Raw genomic sequence first — 23,695 nt, 5'->3', positions numbered from 1 at the left:
TATTTTGCCCATTCCCCCCCAAAAAGTCCTTGGAAAGTCTCAAGGTTCCTGTGGTGAGAGGTGTTCTGCATTATTAGCTTGGAAGAAAGCCCACAGAGCTGCAGTTGACTTCATTTGTGCAGCTTCTACAGCATCCGTTACCCACCCCTCCGTCCTGTGGCAGAACACAACACTACTGAGGGTAATATGCATGGGGCTTTGGTGCACCTTGCATAATTTACAGCCTTTGTTGCAGATGTGGCAAGCTGCTATCTAAGGTCACAAGTCCACTGCCACCAATACATCCGTCTGATGTGCAATCTGGCTGCATCATTGCAATGTTGACACCACATCCAGGTCAAATATATCCACTGTGGCATTCAGAGATGAATACCTTTTCAGGGAGGAGGCCCTTATTTGTAGAAACAAAAGAGGGGGTGGAGTAGAAGCCAATACTATCAACATATAAGGTACCGATTTAATCAATGCATGAATAATCAACTAATGTCTAGCCAGAGGATATTCCATGTTTGGAATCTTGTAGACTCCCTTAAGGCAAAAGTAGTGGCAAGTCTCCATTTATGCATGGTAGGTGTTTGGGCATTCCTGCAATCTAGCACCAGTATGGTAATACATGATGCCTTTTCTTGGGAGGATTAGGGCAAATCAGTGCAGCTGACCTTAAAAGAAATGGGATAAGATACTTTCATTAAAAAAATCTTCAAACTGAAGTTTTTCTTTTTAAAATCCTAGACTGAATAGAATTAAAATAGGGCTGTGGACTATATAAACTGACTGTTCAAATGTCTGAGGAATTGATGCAAAAGTCTGGTTCATGTATGTAACACAAAACTACTGTTTATTCAAGCATGGCATAGCATTAAGTGCAAACCCAGCCCAGCCCCTTAACTCGTTAAAGGTTGAATTATACTGAAGTCACTAGTATACCAGGGTTTGTAGCTTTATAAACCATGTTAACATTAATCATAACCTACTGTTATATGCAAGCTATTGCTGCCTTTAATGGCGTGCTGGTCTCACTATCAGAATGTGTATCCAAAATCTCAGCTATCTGAACACAAAGAATTATACCCAAACCTTGCTACACAAACGGCTGATTCAGATATCCAAACAGCCAAAGTTTGCCCATTTCCTTACTGGTTTGTACTTTGCTGGTCGTTGGCAGCCATTTCCAGCATAAACTCTGGAGAAAGAGAGGGAGGTAAGACAAATCGTGGAGCAGCAGAGATCAGACAAATCAGTTTTTCCTTTAACTTTTACTGATTTGCTGCAGCAATTTCAGGCAGACACCACGGGAAGGAGGGAAAGAGGGAGGGAACGGACAAATCACAAATTAGGAATGTTCCCATTGGAAATAATGGAAATCATTGGCTTATTACTCACCTAGCCTGTGTGTCTTCTCTGGCACAGATTAAGTGATCATCTGTTAAATGCTTCAACTTTAACTATAGTCGACATAAACCATGATTTACCATAACGTGTACACCAAACCAAAGGCAGATGCTGAATACGGAGTCAGTTTCGGACCAACAATGGGGAGAGGCTATATATATTCAGCAACTCAAGAACTAAAAAGGATCTCAGCATTTCAAACACTTAGACCAAAATGCATACTATTAGTATTTTTTATTAAAATATTTTATATAGGTCTCCCACGTTAAAACAATACAATATTATTTTAAATATACCCACAAATTTATACAGACACTCCAAAAAAAAGGAATACACATTACAGTAATAAGAAATAAATAACAAAATGGAAACAGTATCAAAAGTATTAGACAAGGACAATCAGGTTAAGGTGATGATCACTTCTGTTATAGCAGAGATATTCAAAGACATCATACCACCATTATGACACTCGTTAACTGCTTAGAACAGTACATGCAGTCTAGCTATAGTACACATGTACTAACATACAGAGACCCTGGCTCTAGAATGAGGACTAGTGAGGCTATGAAGCTTAGCAGAATCCAATGTTGTTTCTACTGCTACATTCTACTATAGAACATCAGTCACAAGACTCCTCTGGGAAATAACAGAATGAGCTATATATGAAATTACTTCTTACACATCAGATTTTTGGATTCCCGGGAAAACGTTTAGATGAGGCCTCATTCCCCACCAGTACTGTGACAAAGCCAGAATTGGTCTCACAACTGATTACAACTACAACTGTTTCGAAACACTTTGCATTAATTGGATTTTAAATATCAGCAGTATGATTTTATGGATGAGTATGTTTTAGATTATGTCCTTTTTGGTGCTTTCGTGCTTATTTAGGCAATTGTCTCCTCATATGAACACACTAGCACATACCTGACATTCAGCATTTTTTTTAAAGTTAGACCTTTGTTTTTCCTCAAAAAGAAAAAAAGGCTGCAGCCTAAGAGTAGGGTGTCAAGTTTCACTACAGAAGACACATAATAGCTTGCAGACACACCGTATGTTTTTTTAAAAGATTAATTATTGTTGTAAGAAAAAAACCTTTTCAGCAGCTGCCCTGCAAGCTTTTACTCATTACTATATTATTGATTGCTCCTAGATACCATAGTTATAAATTAACAGAGGTAGGAAGAAGCAAGGAATCGATGGGAGAGGAAGGAGAGTAAACCACCCCCCACAGGCATAGGTATTTAAGTCCTTCCTCTGCAGAGACCACCTCCCTTAGGAATGCAACTAGAGCGACAAGAAAACAAATTTAAAAATATAAATAAAAAAAGTTAGTCTGAAAAATAAATAGAATGTCATCTGTGAGTAAAATAGTTCACTGGTACAGTGCAAGATTAATAAGGTTGACAGGTGTTCAGTACCACCCCCTTCTACATAAATCAGAAGGCCTATAGAAACTGGTCTTAAAAGATAACTGTGCAATTGATCACGCAGACTTAACATGCACATCAACCACTGGTGTATGAGCTACCTGTTTAGTAGTTTTACCTTCACCAGCTCAGCTGCCTGAGGATAATTCTGAAACCTGTTCAGAACCCAATTAGCATCTCCCAAACCTTTCTGTAAACATAGTTACTGGCATTTTTTTGATACCAATACTTAGTGGCAGTTGGTTCACCCCCTCTCCTCAAGGGGCCATTACAAACCATTTGTTTAGCAATATGTACAACTTAAATCTGAAGCGTGCGCTCTCTAGATCTGAATTATCCGTGTCTGACACTGCGTGAACATTTCTCTCAGTTCATTTTGCTGAATTTCATTTACGGATTCTGGTTCAGCTGGGCTCTTCTGGACTTTAGCCACCGCAAAGCTGATTCCTTGGGTCAAACCAGCTTGTGTAATATTAGCCACCTGAACCATAGAGCTGCGAATCTTTGCAAAAGGAGAGACTGCCCTACTGCCATTACTCTCTGCTGGTGAAGGCGTCAAATGAAACCCTGACCCAGCTTCCAGTACACTGGATGAGGAGCCTGGAGTGTTATGAGACTTAGCATTGGTGTTTTCTACTGCTAAGAATTGTGATCCTGACTCTGAAAATGGTACATCCAATTTAGAGGGTCTGGAAGGAGCCTCAACAGCTGTTCCCAAGCAAGATTCAGTTTTCTTAGAAGCGTTATTGCTAATGCGATCCAACTCTTGCTGAGCTTCTTGAGAATTCATCTCTGTTTCTGAAACACTTGTCATCTTAGTTTGAGCATCCTGCACAAATCTGTGGCAGTAGGCATCAATTGGCTTAGTGAACTCTATTACAGCATTGTCTGTGGCAGGAGTTTCCTGGGGTCCTTTACCTTCCGATTCAGACTTGTTAGTTTGGTCTTCATAGTGTGTCACATGGATTTCTGAAGGAACAGGAATGCTAATGTTGATGTCAGTGCTGCTTATCGACTGGGACCGACTGCCTAGCCGAGGAGCAGAGGCGATGATACCACAACTGGGCAGAACATAATCTATCTGTCCCACATTCTCCAAGGAGTCCATGAACTGCTGGTCATCATCAGATTTGGAATTTGTAAGGTACTCATCAGAATGGAATGAATCATTATCTGAGGAGATCTCAATGTCAGATTCTACGTTGGCTTTAGCATCTGCCATGGGATTTTCCATGGTTTCAAGACTACTGTCAGATTTCCAAAGATTCACTTTCAAGTTCGGCTTTAAGAAGTTGACTTTCATTTCAGGCTTCGTAAAGTTCCCCAACTTTCTCAGGTTGCTCATGTTTACATTGGATTTGGTTTGCTTCACTTTCTGATTAAGAGATGAGAACTTGCTCATTAAGTAGTTTTTTCCTTGGGCTAGGGAGCCTCTGTTTTGGGATCTAATACCAATGATGTCCTCATGGGGTTTACTGCTTTTCCTGCAGAATTAAGAAGATCAGTAACTTCCTCTGATATACGTACATTCAGATATACTTTCAACACATTGCTTAATATTCAGACCCGATCTAATAAATATTTTTTTTGTTTAAAGGTAAAGGTAAAGGTACCCCTGCCCGTACGGGCCAGTCTTGACAGACTCTAGAGGCCGGGAGCCAGCGCTGTCCGCAGACACTTCCGGGTCACGTGGCCAGCGTGACAAGCTGCATCTGGAGAGCCAGCGCAGCACACGGAACGCCGTTTACCTTCCCGCTAGTAAGCGGTCCCTATTTATCTACTTGCACCCGAGGGTGCTTTCGAACTGCTAGGTTGGCAGGCGCTGGGACCGAATGACGGGAGCGCACCCCGCCGCGGGGATTCGAACTGCCGACCTTTCGATCGGCAGGTCCTAGGCGCTGATGCTTTTACCCCCAACACCACCCGCGTCCCTTTTTTTTTTTGTTTTTTTGTTTAGTGAGACATAAATACAGCACTAGCTTCTGCATACTTTTCTTCTAGACAGCTAGGCACTGACAGTCATCTTCCTTCCCTGCACCCAAAGCCCCTTGAAGAGAGAACACTCCTTGTGGACTTGCTCCCCCAACCTCATTCAGCACATGTTTTTCTTTAAAAAAACCTATAATGACACTCTCCCAAGGGGCACAGTATCAAAAACTTGTAGATGGGTACTGTAATACTTGTATGCATGTGCAGATAAGCTCTTAGTTACTGTCAGTAGACAGCTGCTTTAAGCAACCAGTACAAGTATTATGATTCAAGTGATTTGGGACTCCAATAAGTAAGGGAAGGGTATTAACTCACCTCTCCAGTTTCTTCTCAATAATGGCTACATCTAACCCCATGGCTTGTTTTGTGATTCGCAGCATCTCCGCAATGCACTGAAGAGTATCTGAAATGCACGTTATTTGTCCATTATAGCCATGAATAGAGCATATTCTCTCTTATTACTTTTGTTTTGTGAAAATTGTGTAGATGCTTCGGTGAAGCTTTTCTATTGGTCTCACTTTTAACCTGGCAAGGGAGCCATTTAGAATAAAGCAATGGGAAATGAGAGACACCCATCATTCTGCAGCCATTTAGCTGAACACAAGCATAAAAGAAAGAGGACTATTCCTAGTTGTTGATTGGATAAAGTATTATCTCCTCTTAAATGTATCTTTAAATGCAGGTCTGCTTCATTCACATACAAAGCGGGTGGAGTGGGTGTCACTGAAAGAGCCAAAGGAGAGCAACATAAATGCAAGGGAAGCTTCTCTTCCACCCTGCAGTCTATCCCTCCTCCTCCTTTTTTTCCAGATATTGAAGGGAGTGAAGTTGGGAGAACACCATAGTTTGGGCCTTAAAGGAGTTGGCATCTATAATTCATGTTGATTAATTCAGTTGATTGACTAAAAAACCAGGCTCTGAAATGTGGAGTGCTGAGTTTTTCTGCTCAAGTCCTTTCCTTCTTGTTCTCAGTGAACCTATTTTGTTTAATTCAACTCAATTGTTTAGCTCTACTTTCTATATGCAGTTCTCAGACTTGGGAAAAGTGGTTTACCTCTCTTCTAAAATCTTTGTAGAAGTGTGTTACCTTTTCCATCCTCTTCAGGGTTGCGCACCACCGCTCTAAGAGTATGGAAATATCCACTTGTGTCTTTGTATTTATAATGGAGCCTCATGCACGAGAACTTGGGCTTCCCAAAGAGAGTTGGTTCGGGACCTTTACAAAAAGCATGAATATTTTTAGAAATAAAGAACATAACTTTCTAAATAACACCTCTGAACCTTTCAGCTCTTTTCCTAAGCAGCCATTCTAATTTATTACATCACTGGGAGAAGTGTAACAGTGAGACCACCCTCTGCTGACTTAGCTGAGATCAACTGCCCTCCTAGAATGTTCCTCTGCTGTTCTATTATGTAAGTGCATTACATATAAGGACATAGTTGGTACAATGGATTTGCTTGTTTTGCCTTTTGTATTGCGCCTCTTGCATTGCTAATGTTGACAACATGTGGGGGCATATAAATGTAGCAAATCCTGAATGCTCAATATATAGAAGAGACTGTTATTCATTCATGTGTTTTCAATGATTGTGACAAATACCTTAAGTTTAGGCAGGAAATGAGGAGAGAACAGCAAAAATGCAACAACTTTGACGACTTACCTATTTCTATTCTTTCCAAATCTTCAAGGCTCAGCCTTTGGTACTGATTTACTTTATCTACTTCATCATCATAACTAGACCAAAAAGACATCAATGCCCAGAGTTAGATCTGGATTGAATCACACCTGAATCCTATTACAATGCAATAAAAAGTAGCAAAGATGTTCTGATATCTTTGTTTTCAATGTGTAAAGTAGAAAGAATCTTACTTACTAGGCTACATAGTATGCTGAGTTAGAAAGCAGAAGGAGAACATCCACATCTTTATGAGTAGCATCCGCAAGGCTAAACAAAAATGAACAGAGTATTTTACACAGGATGACATGAAAATTTCACAGCACTTTTCTGAAGCCTTTTATACCCTGCAACTAGTATGGAGTCAATCATTAGTAATAACAACAACAACCATGTTTACTAATGCCTTGCTTCGTATACTTTGTCAATAAAACCTAGAAATCCTTCTCTTCTTCAAAATTTTGTTTTGCTGTATATTTCAAAATAAATTACTGTTCTGAGGTACCATAGTAACACCCTCAGGGAGTTGTAGCATAGGTGTGGTAACATCCTGAATGATCCAACCACCCACATGGCTAGTTTTAGATATTACCATGGCAGCATTTATTATAGTGATTTTTCCCCACTTTCAAAACAAGTTCCCAGGGGAGCTCCAAGTCAGAAAATACAATAAATGCAGCAAACCAATTTAAAACAAAACATACAGAATAATGACAGAAGCAGAAGCTCCCTCAATGTAAGAAGTGAGGTTACAGGGGAACAGGCAGAGGGCCTTCTATGCCCACCTTGCGGAGGAAATAAGCAACATTCTGACTTTTAGAAGACATTTGAAGGCAGCCCTATATAGGGAAGTTTTTAATGTTTGGTGTTTTAATTTGTTGGAAGTCACCCAGAGTGGCTGAGGTAAACCAGTCAGATGGGTGGCATATAAATAATAAATTGTTGTTGTTAGGAGGGTATGTACCAGAGGTTGAGCACAATCAGAAAATATGGCCTCTAATTACTTGAAAAACAATTAAGGCTCACCTCTTCCCCAGTCCCCACTGTATCCCTCCACCACCTCATTACACATTTGGTCACTGTGAAAGATGCCATGGTACTTTAAGATCTATGTAACCATAGAACATTCTGCATACCTTGGGTCACAGTCAATAAGTGCCCAACCACCATGGAATTTTTCATCATCTGGTAATAGTAACTTCATGTAACTTTGCAATAACTGGCTAATCAGTTCCTGATGACTTCTCAAGTTCTCCTTATGCAGTGCTTCATGTTCTTTCTCTTTTGTGAATATGGAATAAAGATCCTCTGTCACAGGAATGCCCTGCATTAAATCTAGACACACACAAAACAAAACAAAAAACACTGAATGCATAATGAATGTATAACAATATCAATGCATAACAGGAATAAAGCTGGTGGTAAGTTACTAAATGGACTGCTTTGATTAAGCTATACCTCTGACTCTTGGGATTTAGGTATTTTGAAATTCTTAACCAAGACCTAAGCAATGCTCAAGTTACAAGGGGCATGCCTTCATTATCTTTAGGAGACAAGTGGATTTCACTATGCGTCTTCCCTGCCTTTTCCACCATGATTCAAGACTGAAGTATTTAAAAAAAAAATCACTGATTACAAATGGCGAGTTTTATTGCCAAAACTTCTAGAAAGCTCAGCTAAAATGAGTCAGTCTTGTTCATACTTTTAAAAATACACAAAACAATGTTTTGAACTTTTTAGTAGTAGAAAACACAGACCCAAACACCTTTAACATTTCAAAGAAACCAACATGAAAAGAAAATTCAACAGATACATAGTAGACAATTATTCAGTATGGAAATTGACTGAAACTATCTTACCAATGACTGCCTGCCTATAAGCATCCCTGAAGCGGTTTAAGTAGTATCTATTTGCAGAGTTAACACCATCTTTCATGACTCCTGCCAGCTTCCTTTCACCAGTTCTTGTGAAATCACCCTATTGCACAAAACACATCTTTGAATACTCAGTGCATTGGATATTCATATGAGAGGCATCTTAAGTAACATTAACTTTCAACTGCTTTAAGAAACGCATCTTTCAGAAGCAGAGAGTTATATCTCATTTTTTTTAAAGTACTCCTGTATGTTTAAATCACACTTATTTAAGAGTCACCATTTGAAATATGTCCCTTTTCTATAAAACATATCTGCAGATTCTAAACACAAGGTCTGTATTGGGGTTTCTCAAAAAGTGGGCCAGGAATCGCTTTCAGGTGGGCCTCAGTGTTTCAGTCTGCACAATCCCTCCTCACTTGCCTATCCCACCCCACTAGCTGTTCCACAGCCTTTTGGTTGGATCAATGCCAACATCAGCAACTCTTCGCATGCTGAGTAACAGTGATTGGGAGACACAGAAGTTCAATGGAGATGGGGGAAGAGGAATGGAAGGTTTCTGAGGGAGGGGGAAAGCCAGAAGAGGTGTTGCAGGAAACTTTTAAGATAAAAGGTTAATAATTTATTATCATAATTATTGTTAAACAAACTGGAAAGAGAAAAGAGGATAATGGAGGAAAGCTCTTATAGGAGAAGAGAGAACCTAAGAAGATCAGGGAGCAGGGCTGAATGAGACAGGCAGCTGTGTGGGTGGTGAATAGCAAGCAAACTAAATGTGAAGGGAGGATAGCAAAAGAAATCACCGGAGACAGGTAAAAATATGTTTAGATTCCTGTGTGGGTGGGAAGGGGAAATACCTTTCTACTTAGACCCCTCTGGATCAACAAATTCTGCCTTACACGGGAAGGCTGACTCATGGTACCTCAAGAGCAAATGCCTGTAATTAGCTGGAGGAAAGCTGAGCTATGGAATTTTTTCCTACAAAGAAAATGCTGTAATAAAGAATTTAGCAATTTCAAAGATCGACTGGATCACTAGAAAATGCCTGGAACTGCCATCTGATTAATTCCAAACTCTGCCTCAATCTGCCACTGTATTGTGACAGGCTCTGTCCCTATACTGCGGTTTTTTTGACTGCTGAGCCTCAGCAATTTTCAGCTGTCTCTAGCTGGCCACATCGGTAGAAAGTTTGAGAACCCCTGATCTACAGTATTAACTGTAGAACAGTGAAATCTATGGACGGGATTCACCTAAGCAGCCCAATCAGCAGAAGTCCTGTACATTAAGAAAGATGTGATGTGTTAAACCAAAACAATAAGCTCCTGCATAAACCTTGTAGACTATTCCTGTTATAAGTTCAATTAACAAAACTGAAAAGGATTACCCTAAGAGTTATTTTTACTTGAAGTGAAATGTTTTTACCTTTAAAGCTGCTGTTCCAGCATATTGTCTGCTTATGGCATCGCCATTGTTAGCCCATATAATCTGGTAGATCCGATTGCATTTCATTGGCAGTGGTTGTTCCGGTGGCATCACACCCAACTTCTTCAACTGGAATTTAATTTCATTGTTATTACTAAATGCCATTCTTTCGTCTTTTTTTACTCTAGGAGTGTAGGGCTGTTATCTTTCTTCTGAAGCTACAGAAAGCAAGTTTATTCCATTTGTCTGTTAACCACTGAAACCTTGTTCTCCAAACAGCAAACAAAAATTTGAATTTGCGTATATTACTTGTGCAACCATGGCAAGGGTAACAACTACTGTTCTCCACTAAGATCATGCTTCACATTAGAAGAATTATTCTGAAGCAATTTAAGTATGAATAGACTATGCACACATTCCCTACTAGTCTAATTGACTATATTTCACATAGTTCTCATTAATCAAGGTTTTTGAAAACTGAAGTTGCAGTACCTGCTGTTCCATAACTATACGGGCCACGGCAGCTTGGACAACGTTGGTTCGATCCAGGCAATCCATACAGTTAACTCGGAAAATCCCTTCCTGCTTACAAATCACTCCAGCTTGGTCCACCCTTGCAAAAAGTGAAGAAAAATATTAGAAAGCTTAAAGTGAAAAGATCCTACATCCCTTGGTGTAGAAAAAAAATATACTCTTACTGGAAGTGACTAATCCATAATGCTCATCTACAGGGGATCCAATCTGGTCCACAATTTCATTTTCCCTAAACCACCCCCACCCATCCGGATGATGGGTGGGATGGCGGGATTAAATTCTGCATCGTCTGAGTGCCTGCACAGTCAAAGTAGTGGGATTTAATCCCTGCTCATCAGCTGATGAGCAGGGGTTAAATCCTCCTCAGTTCAAACAAGTGTGGCAAGGGCTGTCTGAAACTCCCTCCCCTCTTCCCTTCTGCTGGTCTTGCACCTGGCTCCTTCAGTTCTCCTGTGTTCTCCCTTGTCCAGCCTGAGGGGACTAGTTCAGCTTTAGGCCCTCTTCTCCTTCTCTTCTCATAACTAGAGGCCATTGCAAACAGCATGCTTTCTTTCCCCTTCTCCCCTATTTCCTGAGGAAGGCTGACTCATGGTCTGGACAGGGTGGCTTGAGATGAGAGAAGAATAGGGGAGAAGAGAAACTACACCCAGTATTTTACAAGTATCGCTTCACTTCTTACAGGCGCACTGCAGGACATATCACTGCTCACTAGAGAAGCCCCCTTTTAGTGGAGCTGCAAGAAGCAGGGTTTCTCTTGATTGTCACGATGCTTGCAAAAAGCAGTGTTTGCTGTCTTCAAACAGAAATCCCATTAAGGATATGGACCATGGAGCCAAAAAGCTTCCCCACCCATGACAGGGGAAACAAAGAACATTACTCTCAAGAAACTAATTTCTTGTCCTTCAAAAAGGGCACCTAAACATTACCCATTCTGTGTGAGGTAACTGTATTATCACTGATGAGATGCCATCGTTTTATTAACCTGAGCTTTAAATACTGTCAAAAACTCTCCTAATTAATTTTATTAACACTATTATATGCTGCCTTTAAGAGTCAAAAGCCTTCTAAGGAAACTTCCCATAAAATATATAACATGAGTAACAAAAACATCCAAACAGTAACTAAAATAACCGCTGATGAACCCAAGCTCAGTAATTATGCCTAAATATCCAGTTCAGTAATTATGGTTAAGAACTATTTAATTCAGCAGCTGAATAAAACCCATTTAAGAAAATGTGACAAAGAACAAAGAAGACTTCAGGCCTGCAGCAATGGAGTCCTGACATTCTCTAATTGGCAGTATGTTCCATACTGGTGACCACTGACAAAATTTCTGTCCTGTATGCCTTCAAGCTAAATTTTTCTCCTGGCAGAGACATAAATAAGGCTTCAGCTGCTGAAAAGTGTGGGCTACTTAGTTCCACACCATTCAAAGGTTATTAGGACCTGCACTTTCAAATAGGATAGAAATGCACCAGCAACTGGTGAAATATAGGTTCCATTTGATCTGATCACCTGACCCCCATCATTACTTGGGCAGCCAGATTTCCAAACTGTATTTAAATGCAGCCCAAATGGAATGCATTACTGTAATCCAGCCTGGGCATCACTGGGTGCAATGATAACTGAGAAAAGTCTTATCCTCTCCAAACAGACTTGTACACCAGTTGTGAACATAAGTTGGTAAAAAGCACCCTGGCCACGTCTACTAACCAAGCATTCCCAGTTAGCAGCCGGCCCAGAAGAACTGCCAAAGTGTATACTGGGTACTTCGAGGGATATACAAGCTCATCTTGGACCACTTGTAAATCACCGGCCAGAATAATCTACCCTATCAAGCAACGTGTGTATCATTACAAGGGGGCAAGTGGCATGCAATCATTTATGTAAAATTTATTTTCTGTTTCAGAGTGAAATTAACATGCTAATACTAACCAGCACCACTTCACATCAGTGATTATGTCCGAAATGGCATCTGTCAATGTTTGAACATTTTCAAACTTCATTCCACGACTAAAAGGTACAAAGAAAATACAATTTACTGGTTTCTTTTTCTTTTTTTCAACACAAGAACATGGAAATTCATCCGAGAGATGCTTATATAATAATGGTCAGTACAATTCTACATAGGTGTATTAAAAATAACACATAATTTAATACGACCATGGGGGATGCAGATAAGGAATTGTGCAGGTCATTGTTTGAAGAGTAAGATTAAAAAGTCCACAGAATTTTTACTCTTAGAGAGTATATTTTATATCAAACAAAATCTGGGGGAAAAATAATCCTTATGGAGATTTTTAAAAAGCATTTTCTAATATCTGTCACAGACAAATCAACTTGAATAGCTATGCACATGCCCAAAATCCTGATTCACTCTCTGACATCAGTATGTATGAACACATACAAGAAAATACTCACCTAACATTTTTATAAAGACAGTATTTCAAAATGACACTTTACAAAGATGTTGAAAACATTCAGAGGCACAACTTAGCTCTGGAAAACACCTGCCATACTATACCAGCTTACAAGAAACATGTAATGGAATGGAATGATTTAGCATTTTTGTATTAAATTGCTATAAGACATTTTGACAGACTTACCAGTGTTCATGGAAGTCAAATGAAACGTATGTAAGACTTGGATTGTTGTACATTAAAACTTGTTTAAGATAAGAATCACCAATAATTTTTTCTCGTCCAGCTTGGTCCACCAAGTTAATGATAATCTGTTAAAAGTTATCAAAATAAAAATGCAAACAAGTACATAAGACAAATGAAATCTAACAAGTATGCACAAGGGGCAAATATGTGTAGTCTAGGAGAAGTTATAGGTGACTGCTGTGTGCTTTCTCAATAAGTGCTAGAAGCTCCCTCAGAAACTGTGTCCTTTAGAGTGCCATCAATTAATTACATGTAATCCAACATTATGGGCTAATTATGGTGGAAAAGTTACTTTTCTCCTAGTTCTCCAACATTCAGGATTAGGATAAAAAGAGTTCACATACACAAATGCGCAGAGACCTGCCAAGGCAGCAACAATAGTTGGGATGCTCTCTGGCATACAGCTGCTGTTTGGTCCTAAGCATGTCACCTTATATGGTTGTACAGTGGTACCTCGCAAGATGAATGCCTCGCAAAACGAAAGAGTTTTCCGTTTTTTGAGTCGTTCCGCAAGACGAATTTCCCTATGGGCTTGCTTCGCAAGACGAAACGTCTTGCGAGTTCTTGTGAGTTTGTTTCCTTTTTCTTAAAGCCGCTAAGCCATTAATAGCCGCTAAGCCGCTAAGCCGTTAATAGCCGCTAAGCCGCTAATAGCCGTGCTTCGCAAGACGAAAAAACCACAAGACGAAGAGACTCGCGGAACGGATTAATTTCGTCTTGCAAGGCACCACTGTAACTGTTGTTCCAATGGTTGGAACTGCGAGAAGCTAAGTTACAGGGAACCAGGCGGAGGGCCTTCTCAGTAGTGGCATCCACCCTGTGGAATGCACTCCCATCAGATGTCAAACAGAACAACAACTACCAGATTTTTAGAAGATATCTGAAGGCTTAGGGAAGCTTTTAATGTTTGACAAACTACTGTATTTTAATATTTTGTTGGAAGCCACCCAGAGTGGCTGGCGAAACCCAACAAGATGGACGGAGTATTATTATTATTATTATTATTATTATTATTATTATTATCATCATCATCATCATCATCAACAGGAACAGCTTTCAATATGAAATGCGACCATTTAGGTCTATTCTTCAGAAGTTAAAAGATATACATCACCATTACAATAGTTCCAAACTTTTAATATATGATCTTGTAATAATTTGGAAACCCACCTGTTTTGTATAAATTTTCAACTGTTCTTCAAAATGTGCACGGAAATATGGAACAGTTTCTTTTTCACCTGCAAAAAAAATACATTTTTAAGGAAGCTTGGGGGATGAAATGGGCACATTTAAAGTATTCTAACAGGGCCACGTTGGAATTACATGCATGGAGGAGTCTGTGGAAAGCAATTCATAGGAAAGAGAAAATTACCGCTAAGAGACGAATGTGGGCAATTTTGGAGAATAAATGAATTCCAGAACATATTTCCATAGGGAACTCTTTCTTCCAGTTCAGTACCACTCTAGAACAGAACTGCAGCCTGATATCCCATCTAATGCTGCAGCTTGCTATTATCCCAACCATCTTCACTACCAGGTTAAATGAACAGGTGCATCTAATTCACTATAAGAAACCCCTGGGGAGATGTACCTTTCTAATACACTTGGAAATACTTAAACTGAAACTCAGCACTATTTTAAGTATTATCATCCTCAAATGTCAAGTGAATGCAAGAATGTGATTTCATCTCTACTTTGCTTGAAAAGCTGTGCTTTATGGGGAAGGGGTGGTAAAGCAACATTCTGCGGCAGAATACAACTCAGGTTCAGTCTCTGGCATTCTCATCTTGATTATGAATTTACAAGTAGCATGCTCTCAGCTGATCTAACTTAACAGCCACGTTCAAGACTTTCAGGCTTTTGATCTGATTCCATATAAAGTGATCTGTGCAAGTTTCAAGATGCCATAAGGAATTTAGTTTGCAGAGTGGTTGCTTCCATAGAAGGATGTCAAACAAAGGGTTGTAGGTTTACGTTATTAAATTAATACCCTTCTTTATGTGTACCTGGAACATCACTGTTCCCCTGCCACCCTTAAGAACTCAAAAAAGTTTGGTTTACAGTGTTCACACAACACATCCAAGTGGCACTTGTCCCTTTGGGAACTGTCCCTCTGCCAATTGAGTGTCAAATAATGCAAGCAGTAGCTTGCTATATCCTGGAGTATGGGGATAACAGCAATGACAATACTCCAGGTACATGTGAAGGGATAAAGTGACTTTACTACGACCTGAAACATAGCTATAAATATTTAAGTCTATCAAACGCTGTAGTAAGAGCATAAATCACTCATAAGGTGCCAACGCTTACATTTGTCCAGTCGTGGCCGGGGATTGTATCTGTAACCAACCTGACTCCAGAACACAGGCACTGAGCCTCTTGTCTGAACGAAAGAGAGGGTGTGGTTATGGACGTGAATCAATTGTTCTGTCTCCACATAATTCGCCACATTCCCATTTTTATCAACGCCTCTCCGTTTGTAACGCATTCCTTTAAAAAATAACAAAGAATTCTCAGGAAGGATATAGCAATCCTATACATAGTATTTGCTAGCATAATTTCCAGCTGTTAAATGCTACTCCATTATAGCAAAAGAATGAAGAGATCAAAAATGTCAAATCAAAAGTCAAACTGGTATCAGTAGATTAAATTAGTCCTACAGCAGATATTTGGGGGTGGGGGGAATTAGATGGCTGAAATCAATTTGTAAATTCAGAAGACTACAGTGAATCTTATGTAGTTTATTTATTTTATGTATTTCAATTTATTTAGCCAGTTTTTATTTTAAAAACAGCTTATTTTCCTCACAATGAATACACAGGGCTATGAAAACTAATTCCTGTTTTTTTGGGGGGCAGGGGTGTGGCATATATTCAAGGTGGGATTTACCTAGCAAACCCCATCAGCAGAAGTCATGTGCAAGGACTTCTACCTGAACAATGGGGCTTTCCCCCCCCCGACTCCTCCCCCTTCATACCTTGAAATTGGCTCACGGGAGGGAACCCCCAGAATAGCAATGCAGTGGGACAAAGGAAGGATTGTTCTGTCTGGCAATGCTTGCACAGATGGAACAACTGGAAGAGTATGATGATGAATTCCACCCTCAGTGTTTATTACCATTTCTGATTTATATGGCGATGGCAAGCCCTGCAAAGCGGTTGGAAAAGTTATTGCCAGCCACACAGGTTATCAGTAAGAGAATTCAATTAGAAATGTGTATGTTTCTACATATTAAATAATTGTTGATAACTTTAGGATCCAAGCCAATAGCTTTGTTAAGTTATTAAGGATGTCCACATAAGGAAAGTTTCCAATCCCCTCCTTTCCCCTGTGCTCCCCGCAAAAAAGGCTTTGGAGGTAGCACAGGATAGTGTGGAGGAGAAAGGAAAGTTTTCCTCCCATGAATGTCCTTGCAGTTAACTTGCCTTATGATCCAAGTCTTTCTTTCCCCTTTACACAAAAACTAGCACAGAAGAATGCAAGTAATGTAGTTTTATATCATTATCCCAAATCAGACAGGTATCCATGGTCAATGTAATTCAGGATCAATGTAATTGGAAAGCAAATCTGAAAAATGCATAACTTTAATCCCATCAAAATAAAGATTACTAGCACTACTTCTCTATACATGGTGCAAGGAACAAAAGAGAGCAATACTTTTTTCGGTGTACAGTCATCCGGGGGGTGGGAGAAGGCATGGAGTATCAGCTGAACAGAGTTTTTGAAAAAAGAATCTTTGCAACCTTTTCAAGTTCTTGATCCGATCAATATTTTTCTATTATTAAACAGTGCATGAAAGGTATCATAGCAACTTTACCAGCTCTGTGGCGACTTCGGCGTGAGATAAGGGCCACAAGAAAACATGGGTGAATATCATCCACGCAGACTGGCTCTTGAGGTGGTGTTTCGGGACTGCTTTTCTCTTCATCTGATGCTTCATTATAATTAACTACAAGCTCTTCAATCTGAACAAATCCCTGGATGACTGGGATAATCCAAAAATCCACTTCAGATTTCTACAAAGATAAAAAAGAAATGAAGGAAGTACAAATGGATGGAGCAACTCCCCTAGGAAGAAAGGTTGCAGCATTTGGGACTTTTTCGGTTTGGAGAAAATGTGAGATGATAGAAATTTATAAGGCATGGAGAAAGTGGATATATATTTCCTCCCTCTCTTGTAATCCTAGAACTCAAGAAATTCCAGTGAAGCTAATTGTTGGAAGGATTTAGGGTGAATATAAGGAAGTTCTTCTTCACACTCGTTCCTACAATAGGTAATAATAGCCACCAAATTGAATGGCTTTAAAATACATTTAGGCAAATTAATGGAGGTAAAAGCTAGCAATGGCTACAGGCCTTGATGGCTATGCTCTGCCTCCATAATCAGAGGCAGCACACTTCTGGATGCTAGAAACTGCAAAAGGGGACCGTGCTCTTATGCTCAGGTCCTACATGCAAGCTTCCTATAGGCATCAGATCGGTCCCTTTGACAACAGAATGATGGAGTAGATGGGCCACTGGCAAAGGCACCAACTCCAGGGGGCCCTGCATTGTTCAAGCCAAATACAGAGCCAAGAACAGAGCGACGTCAAGACATTGTGTGGGACCCCTCCTCAATGTTCTTCCGAAGATGGCACCTCTGACCACTGGCCTGAACAAGTAGGCTCTTCCTATGGTCTGATGAATATGTCATTTTATGCATTTCCCCCTTCCACACTAGGTTTCTACATTTTTATTATAGAATTATATATATTGCAGAAAGTTAGAATGAGACCCATGAAGCCTGACAAATCTCCTTACTAATCAATTTGATTAAGAAGTAAAAACAAGCAGAACAGCTTGTTCTACCTTCTATGCAGAGGTTCTAAACAAAATACATATTCATAGCAAACATTACTCACACCAATATTGATCAAGTCTTCTAGCATGTGTTTGTTCCAAAAAAATCTATCATCAACCTGAAAATGAAATTAAAATGTAAATATTTTCCATCCGAAAACCAGATAACAATGCAAACTTACCCTTAGCAGAACACAAACCAACAGGAAACAATTCTTGGTTTTACAGATAAATGAATAAGATCAGATACATGCACATAGGAATCCAAGTGTTCGTTCAAAACACTGATAATGTTTCAACAGACAACCTTACCTTCCTCCAGAGTGGCAAGTTAGCCTTCTCACATGCACTTTGCCTTTGCACAGAGTTTGTTAGGTTATAAGTCAAACTGTAATAAAAAGAATCCGAGTCCATAAACATTTTGAATAGTTCTTCCAGCAGCCGCCTCTCCAGTCTCTCTTTCTCTTTACTTTCTTTAACCTGTGAAACAGCAAAATATTAGGCTGGTTGGGGAAATGTTACTTTGACTAATTTTATATCCAAATATATACTTTTACAAACTCCAGCCCACCCTTCGACCTTTGTCCTCATCAAGCAAATGGGTCAGCCATAGAAGTCAACTACAAATTTAAGGTCTTGCTTCTTCAGGTCATGTAGATTGGAAGATACATACAGTGGTACCTCGGGTTAAGTACTTAATTCGTTCCAGAGGTCCGTTCTTAACTGTTCTTAACCTGAAGCACCACTTTCGCTAATGGGGCCTCCTGCTGCCGCCGAGCCGCCGGAGCACGATTTCTGTTCTCATCCTGAAGCGAAGTTCTTAACCTGAGGTACTATTTCTGGTTTAGCAGAGTCTGTAACCTGAAGCATATGTAACCTGAAGTGTATGTAACCCAAGGTACCACTGTATAGGGTATTATGTCATTTTAGATTTCAAGTCATGAGAGATATTTAGAACACAGTGGTACCTCCGGTTGTGAACGAGATTCCATTCTGGAGCTCCAGACGGATCCAGAGGTTTTCGCAACCCGAGGATCACTGTTGTACGCATGTGCGCGGTAGTAGACCACTTCTGCGCATGCGCGCACGGCAAAACCTGGTCAAATTCTTCTGGGTTTGCTGCTTTCGCAACCTGAAGTTTACGTTACCCAAGGATAAAGTAACCAGAGGTGCTACTGTATTTGATAGGCCTTCCCTATCAACGTGACTGCCCATTTTCCAATGTAGCAGAAGTTGCTCAGGCGCCATACACAATATACTGTATTCCTCTATTTTGATGCATGGAGGGAGATAAAAAGATCAGACCACATCATATATTACAAAACACTTCATGTTCTACAGAGAGATTTTATCTTCTAACAAGCAAACGGTTCAGTACAGAGTATACCTTTCACAGATGGCAAGGCCTAAGAGGCAGCTTAGGAAAAATGTCTATCCACTTTCATGTCTATCCAAGATTTTTAATAAATCTTTATTATGTTCTTCCTCAGTCCCTCTGCCATCCCAAAACTAAACAGTCCCAAATGTTTTAGCCTCTTTATGAACAAAAAGTGCTGTAGTTCCTTTAACCCAGAGCTTTCCAAACTGTGTGTCAAGACACGTTAGTGTGTTGGCTGCACTCTGTACGTGTGTCGCACAAACACTCCCCATGCTCTTCCTGGGGCTGGAAAAGGGTTTAACCTCCGGTTTGCTAGTAAAACTGCATTAGCGTGTTGCGAAATGATGCAAAACTGAATCAGTGTCACAAAATGATGCATGTCTAAAAAGTGTGTCACCAACATGAAAAGTTTGGAAAGCTGTGCTTTAGCCATTACGGTTGTCCTTTTGACAAAGTGGGAACATTACATATTTGTTCTGCTGGGACAAGTTACAGGCATAAATGCTGCCAACAAAGAGAAGACAGCAATTCCAGCAAGAAGGAAACCTAAGCCTGGGGGAGTTGGGATGAGTAAAAGGTCATTGGCATGGATATACTGGAATATGAGCATGAAGACGTATGAGTGCCAAAGAGCTGGAACGAAATTGTGCTGAATATGAAAGCAGACAGGAAGCTGACATGAGGCTGTAAGGAACTATGTCATAGTATGAATGATGAAAGATGAATAGTGGGTGCAGAATTCTAGGCTAGAGGTAGAGAACCTGCAGTCTTCCAGATGTTGCCAGACTACAACACCCATTATCCCTGGGCACTGGTCATGCTGTCTGGGGATGCTGGGTTCCCCACTCCTGTTCTAGACAGAGGAGAAGACTGCAGCAGTGGAAGCTGGACACAAGCAGAACATGGCCCAAAGTTTTGCTGATGGGGCCAAATGGAAGAGAAATGTTTTTGAAATGCTGACAAATGTTTGCAATGCCATATGACTCAGTAAAGGACTGAATATGCTCAAAGGAGAGAGAAATAAAAAATGTCCAAGGTTTTGTGCCCCATCAACAGATGGATGCTGAAGTTGTCAAATAAATAAGAACAATACAGGAGAAGAGAAAGGCTTTGGAAAAGAAAGGAAGAGGAAGCCCTATCTGCAGGAGCAGAAGTGCACTGCACAAGTGGGATGCCATAACTGGATATCACCTGCAGGGTGAAATGCAAAACAGAGAGGCCAGGGATGCTTATTTTCTGGTAGTTGTTGTACTCATTTAGAATGAGTAGCAGATTTGATGGGCAGGAAACCATAAAAAGCTACTTTGCGGAAAAAGTACAGAATAAATAAATAAATAAATACATACATACATACATACAAATAGTTTTTATAGCACTCTAAAAGGGGAAAAAACATTTTGAAAACCCACAGAAATCCCTACCTTCTTTTTATTAGAAGCAGAAACATTTGATTTAATCTGAGTGAAGGTCTTGAGCAGAAATTTAGAGTCATCTGGAGACTGGGTAATCTTCTCTGGTTTGTTTATTCCAAAATGATGTTTTTTACAGAGCTGAAAAGAAAATATTAAGTTAATATAAAGCTTAAAGAAACAATATTCTATTACATATGTCCTATCAAATGAATGTTAAATAAATTATCTTTTATTTAATCATGTGGTTTAGGTATGAATATGTGCATATTCTTATCTATCTATCTATCTATTTTCAGGATATTTATATGCAGCTTTTCATGTATGCTTCAAAGCAGCAATAAAATTAACAATAAAATAAAAAATACAAATTCAGCAAGGCGGCAGATAACAGAAGAAATCCCAAAGTACAAACTTTTAAAAACACCATCCAATTAAGAGCCTCAGATAACACTGAAGCCCCAGTTTTGCATATAAGCACTCATCAACTGCTAGATTTCAAAGTATTCCAAGTGTTAAAGTTACCTCCAGTTCCAGATCCTGAGGTTCTGCTTCAGAGAGTGGTACTGCTGCAATCTTTGTTACTTTGCATATTTCATGATCTCCTGGAAGCTTGCCAACCACTACTTTTTGGCGAATTAGAATCAACCACCAAGGCAAATCTGAAACAAATCCAAATCTATTAGTATGGCATTTTGCATTTTCCATTTCCACGTATCCATTTTCACAGAGTTAGGCAGCAACCCTTCAAAATAACTTTCCTCACCACTTAGCCATCTCAGTTAAAACACAATACAAACAGTCTGGTACTGGGGGTCTGAAAACAATGCTTGCAAACTTCAGAATGGCGTCAGAATATAGTATTCATAACTGAGGCTCTTCTCCACGCAACAGCAAATGGTAGAATAGCTGGCACTTATCATGAAGTGAGTGAGGCATCTGATCAAGACTTGTATTTTAAAATGAGCTTAAAAGATATATTTGCAGATGCTTGTGTGTTTCATGCCAGGCATAAAGCAGCTGGCTGAGCACTCTGGCAGTTGTTTATCTTCTTGATCAAGGGCCCCCCTGATCTATAGCAGTACCTCAGGGTTGTAAAAGGAAATTACAGGCTGGGAGCAAAGGTTACAGTGACCCTACATATTACAGAATACAATCAAGCTGCAAAAACACTAATTAAGAGTTGGTAAATAGTGAAATTTATTGTTTAACAGAAAATACCATGTGCCTCCCATCAGACTCGAGCCACATCTTCCTAAGGTTAAAGGGCAAGAGCTAATGGGAACAGCAGCTGGCTTGAAAGAGGGTTGTAAACCGAAGAGGCTTCTCTCTGAAGCTGTTTTGAAGCTGTTTTTACTAAGTTCCTTTTTACTTTGAAAAGGCCTTTTCTTCTAAAAATCTATATATGTTATGTATGAAATATATTGGCTTAAATGTAATTATGCAAAGGATTTAGAAAGTAAGAAATGTTAGATTCTTATGTTAGATTCTTATTTCATTGATGGTGTGTGAGAAGGTGAACCCAAGATCTCTGTTTAAGATAAAAATTTAAAACCATGAGCCATCTGTTTTGGAGTGAATAGGGCAATAGGGCAATAGGGCAAAGATGATCTGATAATTAAGGTGCCTTGTCGAGGCAAATGTAAGATATATGGCTACTTGTCTGCCATTTATGGATAGAAGGAAATATAGCTCTTTGTCTCCCATAAAAGGTAATAGGAAATGGGTGTATCTTTTATGATTGGTTCTAGCAAACAGCCAATAGGAATTTCAACCAGGCTGATTGGGCAGAGGCAGCCAAAGGAGGAGCAAGGGGGCTGGGCTGAGGAAATATAAGTGCTGGCCATCAGGGCTGGAGTGGGCAGAGCTTTGGTATCCATATACCACTGTGTCTCTCATTTATTTGTCTGACAAATAAATTATTATTTTAATTTCTCTATTGCTGCGTTGAATATTTCATGCCAGCTAAGCGTTAACCACAAGCAGGGTGCTACATGAGTAGTCCCCTAACCCAGGAACAAAACCATTTCCATAACGACAGTAGCAAGGTTTCACAACAAATATGGTGGCTTTCTTCAGCCGGAAAACACTCACACATATACTTCCTGTACTCAAAGCATTGTTCACTTATGCGAAAAGGGAGAGAGGCACTACTATTCATGACTGTGTGCAGACCCTTATTTAAACAAGTGAATCTGCCACCACCATGTATGGTGGCTTTAAGAAACCAAAGGCTCTTGTAGAAGGCTACTGTTGAAAATAAATACTTAAATTATTTTTTTCCCCATTTACAAACATTTGACTTCACAATTTCCCCTCCTCCCAAGGTTAGATATAGGAAAGCAATCCATTTCAATGGAAAGATTTCTTCCTGAAAAAACTACAGAATACTAAGATTGGTAAAAAAAAATAGAAACTGCTTGTGCAATAATGTTTTTGCTAACTAAAGAATAGTCATGCAATTTTCTAGAATTGTGTGTCATGCTGCAAAGGCTTCCTTTGCTAATAAAAAAATGAATTTTGTCTGCAAAAACAAATCTGAAACAGAAGGTTTTGTTAGTTTCTTGGTTCCTTCTAAAGGGGGGGGGGGAGTTGTAAGGTTACACATTCAGATTTTCAGCAGGGTGGAAAAGCTTCCATCAATTTGAAACAGAATTGCTTGAACACTAAAAAGGTGTCACAAAGAAAGTAATGCTTTAACAGCAAAATCTGTCATGAAAACCTTCAGTGCAAACTATTCTCTAGGGACATTATATAACCATAGCCTCCATAAGACACTTTACAGATAGCATAGAAACTTTGGTGTGCTATTCTGCCCATCATGAACACTCTACCTGCCATTTCTACAAAACCAAGATTAAAGAAGAAGCAGTACAAACCTCAAGAGAATGGAAGCATAGAATTGGTTTTTAATTTTAAGAACCAAAGGGTCTCCAAATACTGACATTTAAAAAATATGCATACATAAATACATTATACCATAGGAAAGGGGGATCATATGGTATCATACAATACGTTGTGGGGGAACAGCCTCCCAAAACTATGATAGAAAACATTTGCAACACGCTAACAAAACGAAGCAAAGA

At 39.6% G+C, this 23,695-nt stretch overlaps 1 protein-coding gene across 2 annotated transcripts in view; it reads right to left on the bottom strand.

The window, feature by feature from the left end:
• Nucleotides 1-1,611: 1,611 nt before the first annotated feature.
• Nucleotides 1,612-23,695, bottom strand: part of INPP5F (inositol polyphosphate-5-phosphatase F) — a 39,368-nt gene continuing 17,284 nt past the window's right edge. For both annotated transcript variants that reach the window (XM_082222741.1, XM_082222742.1), the window contains exons 3-20: nucleotides 21,135-21,271; nucleotides 20,622-20,750; nucleotides 18,135-18,302; nucleotides 17,885-17,941; nucleotides 16,801-16,999; nucleotides 15,294-15,473; nucleotides 14,154-14,221; nucleotides 12,924-13,048; nucleotides 12,253-12,330; nucleotides 10,276-10,396; nucleotides 9,784-9,912; nucleotides 8,347-8,464; nucleotides 7,624-7,822; nucleotides 6,686-6,757; nucleotides 6,473-6,546; nucleotides 5,899-6,027; nucleotides 5,127-5,214; nucleotides 1,612-4,306 (exon numbers count right to left, since the gene is read on the bottom strand). In XM_082222741.1, coding sequence (XP_082078867.1) covers nucleotides 3,145-4,306; nucleotides 5,127-5,214; nucleotides 5,899-6,027; nucleotides 6,473-6,546; nucleotides 6,686-6,757; nucleotides 7,624-7,822; nucleotides 8,347-8,464; nucleotides 9,784-9,912; nucleotides 10,276-10,396; nucleotides 12,253-12,330; nucleotides 12,924-13,048; nucleotides 14,154-14,221; nucleotides 15,294-15,473; nucleotides 16,801-16,999; nucleotides 17,885-17,941; nucleotides 18,135-18,302; nucleotides 20,622-20,750; nucleotides 21,135-21,271 — 3,233 coding nt within the window. In that variant the 3' untranslated portion in view covers nucleotides 1,612-3,144. The remainder of the gene's footprint in view (nucleotides 4,307-5,126; nucleotides 5,215-5,898; nucleotides 6,028-6,472; nucleotides 6,547-6,685; nucleotides 6,758-7,623; nucleotides 7,823-8,346; nucleotides 8,465-9,783; nucleotides 9,913-10,275; nucleotides 10,397-12,252; nucleotides 12,331-12,923; nucleotides 13,049-14,153; nucleotides 14,222-15,293; nucleotides 15,474-16,800; nucleotides 17,000-17,884; nucleotides 17,942-18,134; nucleotides 18,303-20,621; nucleotides 20,751-21,134; nucleotides 21,272-23,695) is intronic.

The sequence above is a fragment of the Podarcis vaucheri genome (genome assembly GCF_965113315.1).
Source record: "Podarcis vaucheri genome assembly, chromosome: 5".
In the NCBI taxonomy this organism is placed as follows: Eukaryota; Metazoa; Chordata; class Lepidosauria; order Squamata; family Lacertidae; genus Podarcis; species Podarcis vaucheri.
The sequence above is the reverse complement of the archived record's forward strand: the minus strand, read 5'-3'. Positions and strand labels throughout refer to the sequence as shown.